We start from the raw sequence: 11,122 nt of genomic DNA, 5'->3' as shown, positions 1-11,122 counted from the left end.
ATGTTTTGTACATCTTGAACGTACTTCTATTTCTTTCTTTTTTTTTTTTCTTTTTTTTTTTTTCGATTGAATAACAGAATCGTTTATTATAATTGTTAATAATTTTTTATTGTTCATCGTTTTTGTGATCATTTATAAACTGTACTAATTGTTAATGCGAGCTTTTGAGGTTGATGCAGTTTGTATTTCATTATAGCGTGTCCTACTTTGCTGATACTGTCCTGGTACTCTGATCTCCATGGCGGTATTCGTACTTCCGATCCATCCACGTCATTCGATTTTTTACTATGTTTTCCATTACCAGAGATTCCATTTTTGCCATTTCGATCCAGACTACTTCCAAATTTTACTAGCGGAGGTCGAATGTGAGGGCGGCAATCACGTTTAATCATTTTTTCAACAGGCTGGTAAACTTCTGCATTGTCGGTTTTCGTTATCCCATTGAACTTTTTATCTGTATTGAAAGATTAGGCATATAGAAATATCTGTGTAAAAAAATTAATTCTTTCTTGTTTTTATTAATCGTTTTATGTTGTCATTGTTCTTTACCCTGGCCATAATCCATCATGTATGTTGTCATCATTCTATCCTTCTCAACTTCCATAATTGTTTCTTGAGCTGGTCCTGTTTGTATAACTCCATAGAGATTAGGGTATTTTTCTTCTAGCTAAATAAATAAAATTGTTCATTTTATATTTTATTTATTTACTAATAATATATATATATAAATTATTAATTCCATTTTATCTATTTAATTAATAAATTTAATTTTGTACGTCATCATTATTGCTATTTTAATAAAAAAATGTGAATGATTTGATTTATGAGATATGATATTGGAGAAGATAATTATCTTATATGATTAAATCTAGACTCTTAGACCTTTTTCAAATAAACATCTGGCTGTCCAAATCGCGTCTCATCCGTTTCAGGACTAGGACCAGTTTTAGCGGGGTATAGTTTGGGATCCAAAAGTGGTCCCATTGGACCCACACGACTCCAATCGTATTTCTCACCATACGTTTTTGGTACTTTAACATCTTTTGGATCCATGCCACAAGTGCAAGGACCTATTACAAAGACGTCAGCTTTGCCCGTTGTTAATTTAGGTGTTTTTTTCATTGGGTATGGCCAGGTATAATCTTTTTGATAAGTTGTTACGTAACGATCCATTTTTTCTTTTTCTTTCCTTTAATCTTTTTATACTAAGAAGTTAATGAGATTAAGAAGATTAAGAAGTATGTAGAGACTGTGTAAAGACGTTTAGTTTTAACTCTTCCTAAACGATCTTCTCTTGGCAGCTTTAAGATCTCCTAACTCTTCTATCTTCGAGAGGAACTATGATGTTTCCTCGAGAACTTTATTACATTAGGTCCGAAGACGTTGATTCTTCGTAAAGCCTCGAACTCATCTGTAAAGGTAACGTCGTGTTTCGAGGAAGAACCGGTCGATCGTGTTCACTAGAGATTATTTGGATAGCTCGGTTATACCTCTACTCTTCTACCTTCTGCTTCTCCTCTTTCTCTCTCTCCTTTTCCTCACTGTTCTTACGTGGAAACGTGCTGGATGAGTAACTCTCTTTTCTCATAGTCGCCATGTCATTCGATTTTCTTCGCTGAACTTTTAGAAATCTTGGTGTCTCATCTTCCGCGATAATAATGATGATTATGACGACGACGACGACGACGACGACGAAGACGACGACGAAGACGACGACGTCGACGACGACGCGACGATAATAATGATGTCGATGTCTCTTATAGATTTCACGGGTCTAAAAAGATTACGTAAGTTTTTTTATAAAGAATTTCCATGTTCCTAGAAAGTTGAAGACATTACGAAATTTTGATTGGAATATGTCATAATTTTTGATATTAGATATTCAATTGTTTAGATTAGATTGATAAATTCAAATTATTTATAGGAATAATTTCAAACGTGATCGTCGATTTTTAGGAAGATATTTTCAAGTCGAAAGAAATTTTTAATTGTAACGTGATAATTTTCTACATCTGAACTATCAATTGTCTAGATCAAGTTGATAAATTAAAATTATTGATAGAAATTATTTCAAATGTGATCGTCGATTGTTTTATTGTATTTCTTGCTAAATCATTTGTAAATTATAGCAATCAATGTTCTTCCATTTGCAACGAACGGTCATCGGTCGTAAGTCAGAAAGAGAGTTGAACAAATAAACTTGACGAAGTAAATATTCGCGTGGTAGATAGGGAATCGTGTGTCCGTGTGTATTATATATGTATATACGGTATATGGAGAAAATCCATGCAGATTTTCTACGTGCTTGTGTGAAACTTGTACGTGCCTTCTTTTCTTCTTGTAAGAAGAGAGAACAAAGCTACGGAGTAGTAACAGGAGATGGCACCGTTAGCACAGAATTATTGCCCTTGGCATGGTGCCACCCTTAATTCTAGAAATTATTCATTTCGAGTCGTGTACTATCGTTAAATCAACTATAACAACGCGAGACAATGCGATTCACGGACAGCCGTGAAAATAATTTTTATGTGTATGCTTTCATAAATTAGTTTTTTCTTTTTCTTTTTTTTTCCTTACTTTTTTTCTTATCCTTTCTTCTTCTTTATATGCAAATATTTTTTCTTATTGCATGCACATATTGTTTATTAACGATCGCGATCTTTGCAATTATTAAGTAAGTTGTATAATATTAGCTAGATAAAAAGTGGTTTTTTGTGTACTTTTTTTTTTATTTATTTGTTTTTTTAAATTTGGAATTAGACAAAATTTAACTGAGTTTTCAAGGGATTCGATGGTATATTATTCGTTGATATAAAATCAATCGATGATTACGAACGAAATGATTTATTCTGAATGACATGTATATACTATGCTGTAATCGAATTAGATATTAATTGAATTGAATTTAATTTTAGATCATGGTTGATTTAAAAGGAAGAGAAAATCAAGACAATCGTCAAATGAATTGTACAACTAGTTCTATAGCGCAGACTTTTAAATGGGAATAAAAAATGGTGGTCGTGTCGCAGTAAATGAAAAATAAGATGTTATTAAATGATGGAATGAAGAACATTAGGCTTATGAAATCAAAGAAGGAGGAAGTGAGAGAGAGAGAAATGATCGGATCAATTTTTTTTTTACTTTTCTCTTTCTCTCTTTCTTTCTCTTTTCGTTCGTTGGCACGATTCCGATCTTGAAGGAAGGAAAGCTCGGAAACGAAATGAAGCGATGGTTGCTCTAAAGATATCGCTGCGTCCACATCGCCAGGAATAGAACCAGTGACGTCATCGTTCGTCGTCGTCGTCGTCGTCGTCGTCGTCGTCGTCGTCGTCGTCGTCGTCGTCGTCGTCGTCGTCGTCGTCGTCGTCGTCGTCGTCGTCGTCGTCGTCGTCGTCGTCGTCGTCGTCGTCGTCGTCGTCGTCGTTGTTGTCGTCGTTGTCATCGTCGTCGTCGTCGTAGTCGTCGTTTGAACGCAGACGAAATCGGTAGCTGCGTCCAATGACCAATAAGATCGAAGCACGACGATCTCAATCTTTTGCAAATTTTCTCGCGGGCTTTTTAAAATCTTGGAACGGTGGACTGACCACCAATAATGAATCTTTCATTCGAAAATTTCCTAGTTTCAAAAGATTTTCTCTTTCATTCTTTCTTTAATGGTACACAGAAACAATATGCAAATGTCGTGTCAAAGATCAAAGAGTTAAAGAAAATTTATGAGGATCGACTTTTTTTCAAGATTTCTTCTTTATCATTTTCGTATCGTGGAAAATTTTCTTTGAAGATATATACATACTCTCTCTCTCTCTCTCTCTCTCTCTCTCTCTCTCTCTATCTCTCTTTCATTCGCTGGGGTAAAAGCGTAGGCGGAAGAACAGCTTTAGCAAAATCGTTTCGTGGAAATAAGACTGCTGTAGCAGACGTCGTCGTAGACGTCGAGTTAAAGGATTCTTTTCTTTTTTTTAATCGAGAGACACCAAGGAGGAATTTCCTTTCGGTCTTTAACTGTCTAACTCCTTGAAGGTACAACTCTAGTGATTTATGTATAATGGAGGGGTGTTTTTTATTTTCTGCCTCGTTCGACTCCCCCATTCTCCCTTTCAGTTTTGTTGTTTCTTTAATTTTCTAGATTCACTAGATACAAATCTTCGGGGATATAGGGTAGGATAATACCGACGAGGGATTAACAATAAATTTGAGAAAGAACAATAAAGAATAGAAAAAGGGAAAGATAAAGAAAAGAAAAAAAGGAGAGATCACATTAAAAGTGATTTACAAGTCCAAGTTCAAATTTACCATGCACGTTTCTTTCTTCCTTTCTTTCTTTCTTTCTTTCTTTCTTTCTTTCTTTCTCCTTTTTGAAACTCCTTGTGGTACTATATACCATACAATCTAAGTGCTGACTCAAATCCTGTTGTAAAAAAGAAAAAAAGAAAAGAAGGGACCTCCCGATGGACGGGATGTTTCATGACGACAGAAATGTCTGACAAAGGACTCATTGAGTTTGAAATTCGCTGTTAAAGAGAACTATTGTTATTATGCTACTCTAATCGTTTCGCTTAACGTGCTTACAATACGTGCTTCTTTTAAATCAATTGAAATATATCTTACTTGTAAATTCTTCGTTGGACGACATAATCTTAATTCAACTCTCTTTCTCCCTCTCTCTTTCTACCTTACTCACTCTAAATGTGTTTAATAACTTTTTCATGTGCAAAATCTTCTCAAAAAAAAAAAAAAAAAAAAAAAAAATGCCGTCGTTGTACGTTTTGGTAATCACGTACTACTGGGTGTCCGATTAAATTTATACAAGCACTCGCATTCTCGCAATACGACGTAGCACCCAATTAAATGTTTGATATGGGATGACTCTCTCCCTCTCCCCATTTCTTCGTTTTTCTTTTCTTCTCTTCAGTTTTGTTGTGTGTGACTTTCTCGAGGGACATGTTCGCAGGAGCAAAAATAATTCTCGTTAGTAGAAAGAGAAAGAAAGAGAGAGAGAGAGAGAGAGAAGAAAGTTCATACTGTCTTCGTGGAAAGAAACAACGTATATGTTCTTTCTCTTATTTCAATGTATATGTATATATGTACCTGCTTATAAAAGTGTTATGTTACTCTGTATAGTAGAGTAAGTCTATCTGTTGTTTCTCGAATCTCCTTTTGTTGGAATCAAAGGATAACATGATATCGATGGATTTTTAATCGATATATTATGTTAAAATTTAATTGTATCTTTTAGGTATATTTTTTGGTATATGATGGAATGAGTTTTGTAGGATAAACAATGCGATGATGGATTTCTATGAATTTATAGAAGAATTTAGAGAAATACTATGTTATTATATGTTGCTATAAAATTCATAGAGCGAATTAATTTAATTTTATAAATTAATTCCATTTTGTATTAGTTTCGTGAATTCATGTGAATTACTTGCCTTTATTTTCCTGAATTCTATGAACTTTTTATATTGGACGAAATTGTCTCAGCTGTTTTAAATAGATCATTTTTCTTGTAGGATGAATTCTATGGAATTCAGGATAAATTATTGTGTGAAATTCTATGAATTTATAGAATGAAATTCATAGAGTGATCTCTTTTAGTATCTCATGAATTGTCATAATTTCTATGAATGTTCCATAGAAATTTGAATTTAGAATAGACAGAACTCGATGAATTTCCTTGAATTCAAATGGGGAATTGCTCTTGAAACTTGTGTAAAATTTGTATTCTCCCTTTTTTTTCTTCATCTTCTTCTTTCTTCATCGTTGACTAGGCACTTTCTACTTGGTAGCATACTGATTTAGTCGACTTTAGTCTCTTTCGAGGAAGTTCTTTTCTGGTAGAGAATACTAGCTTTCTCTCTCTCTCTCTCCTCTCTCTCTCTCTTTCTCTCTTTCTCTTATGTTTTCCTTGTTAACTGGAATTCTCGTGAAAGAAGAAAAGCCGAGGGACATCGTTCGTTCTCTCTGTCTCTGTTGGTCTGTCCTCGCCGGGAAAGACGCATTTGAATTTCGACGAAGTTCCAGAGGAGTTAATAGATCCAACACGTTTATTGGTTACCAGTGAAAACTCGTCTGACTTAGCTCTGAGTTGAAACCAAGAAGAGACCTTCGTCATTGTCTTTTTCCAAGGTATATATTGTATATAAAAAAATGCTTATATATCTCGAGTTTGTTTCGTGTTAATACATGTAAAATTTTTACAGCAAACGTCAACGAATTTCGTTGCTAAATTAAAGAAGATCTAGTTTATAGAATCACAATATCGATAATTATAATAATAAAGAACAATTGTAATAAGTGATAAATAGAATTTTTCTCTGGAAATTTTTCACTAAAATTTCTCTCATAATTACTGGTGAAATAATGTAAAACTCTCAATGAATTTGGTTCTTCTGATTTCAAAGAAAACTCTTAGATCATTATGTACAATGAACAATTACATAGAACAATGTTGAGAAAAGCTATTGAAAAACTAATCTAGCTAGATGAATCTAGATCTTTTAATTTCAACGAAAATTCTCAGGTCATTGACATTGCTACCAACTCATTAACCTTCTATTTAATTTCGAGGATCATGACTCAGAATAAAAGCATATAATCATTTAGAAATTAACAAGGCGATTACATCAAAATACATTGATCCATTTCCTTGCCAAATTTTAAAGAATATTTTGTCAAGATAAATTAAAGGTCTTAATCTTGTAATTATAATTAATCCTGTTTCATAGTAAAACATTGTAAATGATTAGATAATCTATATGTATATATTTTTTTAAATATATACATGATAGAAACATAGTAGTATACATATATATAATCCAAAATATCTATTATGTGATCAAAGCTGATTCTAAATCAAACGATTAGGTCACTTTATAGTGAAAGGGGTAAATCGGTAACTTTCTCTACTTGTCGATGATAAAAAGGGAGGGAGGGGGAGGGGTGATAGTGATGGAGAGTGAGGAGAGGGAGCGAATTTAGTTAGCTTGTGTCGCGAACGTGTACCACAGGATGGTCGTGCGAGGCTTGGAAGGACAGAGGTTTTAAAATAAGCACCAGAGTCCCAGTGCTTTGCCAATGGCTCCTCTCTCTCTTTCTCTTTCTCTCTCTCCCTCTTCCTATCTGTCTGTCTTTCTCTCTCTCTCTCTCTCTCTCTTTTTCTCTATCGGCCCCAAAGCGGTCCATGCATGCTCTCTATCTCAGCAGTCGTTGATCGTGCACCGTGCTCGCAACAACCGTACTCTAAGTAAAGCTGTTACGACCGGTGTGTTATGGTCAATCTCGTCGCGATTTTTTTTCCTTCTTTTTTTTGTTTTTTTTTTTTTTTTTTTTTAATAGTGATCTAACGTGAAAATCTTCTCGAGAGAGAGGAGCATTGTGAAACCACGAGGAAAAAAAGCAAATATGTTTTAAACAAAAAGCTTAAAAAAAGGACGGACACGTGTTCTCGTGATTGATATCATCAATGTGTTATCGTAGTTTGATTTAGTGACCTACATGATCGAATAAAGATCTGAAAGCTCGAAAAAAAGCTTAAAAGAGCTTAGAAAAGACGGACACGTGTACGTGATTGATTATACATATCGTGTGTTATTATATAGTTTGATTCGGTGACCTAATCGTATAAAGATCAAAGGATTAATATTGATTTTTAGATTTTCAAGTGTTTCAGAAAAAATATCGACGATATTTTAGAAGGTAAATAAATACGACAAAAAGAAAAAGAAAAAAAGTAGAGAGGAAAAAAAGAAAGAAAAAAAAAATTGAGATACAGGGGACATATTTAGAATAATTTTTGTTACAATCTCGTCTCTTTTGACGTGACGTTTGAATTTTGAGAATCACGTGTAATACTGGCGCTTATTACTCGCGCTAAATTTGTCATATTTAAAGGAAACAAGAGAGAGAAAGAGAGAAAAAAGAGAGAGAGACAGGCGCAGAGAGAGAAAGAGAGAGAAATCTGATCATCTCTGTGTCTGTGCATACGTGCGTGTGTGCGTTTCGTGTATTAACGTCATCTTTCGCACGTTCTGAGCTCGTAAATGGACTCTTAAGATAATATTTTCTAACTCGATTTAGAAAATTTCTTCTTTTTTTTTTTTCCTAAAATCGTTGCTACAATTTTACTTTCTTTTTTTTTTCTTTTTTTCCTTTAAATCATGTAATCATTTTGCATTAAGAATTTTATGAGTACGAACATGATTTAATTTTTAAAAAGATGTTTTTTTCTTTTTCCTTTTTTCTTCGTTTTTGTTTCTTAATCTCTAAAATCATTTGTCCCTGTTAAACCATCCAATCATTTTGTTTAAAGCTTTGATTGATACAAAAATCAATTAATTTTCTAAAAAGATATTATTTTTTATTTCTAAAATGATGTTTCCTTTATATCATTTAATCGTTAGATTATTAAGATTTCGTCCAATAAATGACAAAAATCATTTAATTTTGATTTAGATTGTGACATTTATTTACAGTAAAAAATGATTTAATTTTCAGAAAGAAGTCGTCGGAGTGTGATTTGGATAGAAGAAATACTGGAATAGAACATCAAAGTGTGAGAGATGAAGCAGTGAATCATCAAGGAGACACAAATTAGAGAGATTTCTAAATAGTGTTTGAAGGGAAAGAAAAAAATACATATATATAGAGAGAAAGAGAGAGAAAAAGGGGAGAAAAAAAGTAGTATAAGTGGTGAGAGTCGGCACGTGGTCAGCCACGAGCACCACAACTTTTGGCGCCTTCCTTTTGGAACGAGGATATACATCCTTTACTTATACGTTTACTTACATATACACATATACATACATACTTACATATGTGTTTGTATGAAATGAGTGAATAGTGATCAGAAGAGCAATCGTGAGAGGTAAACTATGTGACAAAAAAAAAAGAAAAAAGAAAAAAAAAAGACAGCAGATGTCAGGTGTTAGTTGCGTCGAAAACGATTTACAATATTCGACTAACTTATACACCACCAATTTAGAGTTAGCACTCATGGGAATTCAAAGTACTGCACAGTTCGTCGAAAAGTACCACCATATTATAGGTGAGCTATTATTATATAATAATATATCTATATTTATATACGGATTAATTCTTTTTACCAAATAGACTAATGAGAAAAAAAAATAATTAGAAAGAGAAGTAATCGAATGACTTTTCTTTCAAACTTTTTTTTTCTTTTTTTTCTCCCTCTCTATAATTTTTTTGTTTAGTTCTCTTAACGTGATCGCGAAGAAAAGTGATTAAAGGAACGTGGGTGAAATATTGATTGATTAATAACGTTAAAGGAGTCAATTCTTCTAATTTCTCTATTCAGTCGTCGGTGTTATGCGTTTACAATGTTAGCCAAAAACATATGTATATGTATATCAAGATCGTCTTGCGAAATTTTCTATTCTTATCGTTCGTCAACATGCGAAAGTTTTCTTCTTCGTCTCTTTCTTATTCTTCTTCTTATTATATTTCTCTTTCTCACCTTGAGCTTTTTAAGATCATTTTTCTTAGATAATAATTACTTAACTTTGCTAAAGTTTATCAGCTGATATATTATCAACTGATCCTTGGAAACATCCATTTGCTACAATATTTAATAATAGAAGAAGTAAAAAAATTTATCAGAAAACTTAGAGAGAACAATGACTATAGAGAAATTCTTAAATATGCGTAAATGTAAATCTGTTGATTCGAACGTTTCTATCGTATGTTGATCTTTAGAGAAACTTTAACTTCAATATGTGAAAGTTGTCTTCATTTCTTTGAGATGTCTCTATTAAGTAATAATGTAGGGTGGATCAAAAGATTTCTAGACTCCTTTTTCGAGACTTTTTAGAATAACTTTTCTCCTTTTTTACAAATTTAATTCGTAGTAAAACTACGTAAGCCTAACTATAAATCTAATAAATCTTGAAAAAAGTAATAGATTTATAAAATCATTTAAGAACTTTTGCTCTCATCTTCTCTTCTCTGTATAAGAAATTTTCACCGACATTTTCATGCCACGTTCCTTATCACTTTGATTGGACTAATCCACGTTTTAATTGTGTGTGCGTGTGTGTGTCTATATATATATATTAAAAAAAAAAAAAAAAAGTTTTACTCTAACATCGTTTTGTTTGATCGATCGTTGATCCCTGAGACCAAGATTGTCCTATTGGAGCCATTCCAGTCCTGTCTTCATCAGAACAGAATAACCTTTCTATCATCTTTAATCAACATGTTGAAAAAAAAGAATGTCAACGTTTCGAAGAAAGAAAATAATCATAAAGAGGAAGAAGAACAAGAAGAAGAAGAAGAAGAAGAAGAAGAAGAGAAAAGTCATCAGAAAAATCATCATAAAAAGATACGTATTTTCTTGGATCAAGTTCTTTCGAAAACGTGTTTCGATCGAAACGTGATCGACAGTCGGACAGTGATCAGGGTGGGTGGAGTCTCGTATAGTATATTTAAAACCGTTTCGTCAGAGGGATTTTCCCAGTCCGTCTTGAGTATGTCAGGAAGACTGACACGTTCGATAATCCATCGACTTGCCACCCGCGAGAGATCGTTTATACGTCTACATATACCATATACCATGTTTCCTAGTTATATACTAGGGAGAAGACCTGTTCTATCAGCACGCAACTTTCTTTTTTTTTTCTCTCTTTTTCTTTTTTCCTCTTTTTTCTTCTTTTTCTTTTTTGTCTTGACATGCATATCTCTCTATCTTTGCCATCGTGCAAAGTGTGAACAATTAATTTCCTTGGGTTATGTAATGATTGGATAAAAGGTCGAGAAAGATTCTTGTTTTCTACTTTTTTTTTTTTATTTTTATTTTTGACGATTTAGATTTCATTATTAGTCAATCAAATCTTTGGTAGAATACTTGTTCAATGATATTTTCGATTAGGAGGGAGTTTTAAGTTTGGATATTAAATTATATATATATAATATAATATATATATATATATAATATAATATATAGAAGATATTTATTAAAGTTTATAAGAGAAATAAAGATAGATAGATAGATAGATAGATAGATAGAGAGAGAGAGAGAGAGAGAGAGAGAGAGAGAGAGAGTAAATTAGGTTTGACCGATAACGAGTTCTCTTTTCTAATACTATCACGTATCACGAGAGTA

At 32.9% G+C, this 11,122-nt stretch overlaps 1 protein-coding gene across 2 annotated transcripts; it reads right to left on the bottom strand.

Moving 5' to 3' along the window:
• Positions 1 to 82: 82 nt before the first annotated feature.
• Positions 83 to 1,995, bottom strand: LOC122633968. Of its 2 annotated transcripts, XM_043822474.1 has the most exons (4): positions 1,491 to 1,995; positions 883 to 1,411; positions 550 to 667; positions 83 to 454 (listed from the first exon to the last, which is right to left on the bottom strand). In XM_043822474.1, the coding sequence occupies exons 2-4, from the start codon at positions 1,171 to 1,173 to the stop codon at positions 129 to 131; spliced, it is 735 nt and encodes a 244-aa protein (XP_043678409.1). In that variant the 5' UTR covers positions 1,174 to 1,411; positions 1,491 to 1,995; the 3' UTR covers positions 83 to 128. The 2 variants fall into 2 exon arrangements, with proteins under 2 accessions (XP_043678409.1, XP_043678408.1); XM_043822473.1 differs by having other exon boundaries at positions 883 to 1,995.
• Positions 1,996 to 11,122: the final 9,127 nt, after the last annotated feature.

The sequence above is a fragment of the Vespula pensylvanica genome, chromosome 13 (genome assembly GCF_014466175.1).
Source record: "Vespula pensylvanica isolate Volc-1 chromosome 13, ASM1446617v1, whole genome shotgun sequence".
Taxonomy (NCBI): Eukaryota; Metazoa; Arthropoda; class Insecta; order Hymenoptera; family Vespidae; genus Vespula; species Vespula pensylvanica.
The sequence above is the reverse complement of the archived record's forward strand: the minus strand, read 5'-3'. Positions and strand labels throughout refer to the sequence as shown.

Bases quoted from the DNA above. Each gene is read 5' to 3' on its own strand.
- LOC122633968 (XM_043822473.1), bottom strand. From the start codon at position 1,173: ATGGATCGTTACGTAACAACTTATCAAAAAGATTATACCTGGCCATAC. The intron at 668-882 runs GTCTAAGAGTCT...TTATTTATTTAG, and splicing joins CAGATGTTTATTTGAAAAAG to CTAGAAGAAAAATACCCTAA. The intron at 455-549 runs GTAAAGAACAAT...CTTTCAATACAG, and splicing joins CATGATGGATTATGGCCAGG to ATAAAAAGTTCAATGGGATA.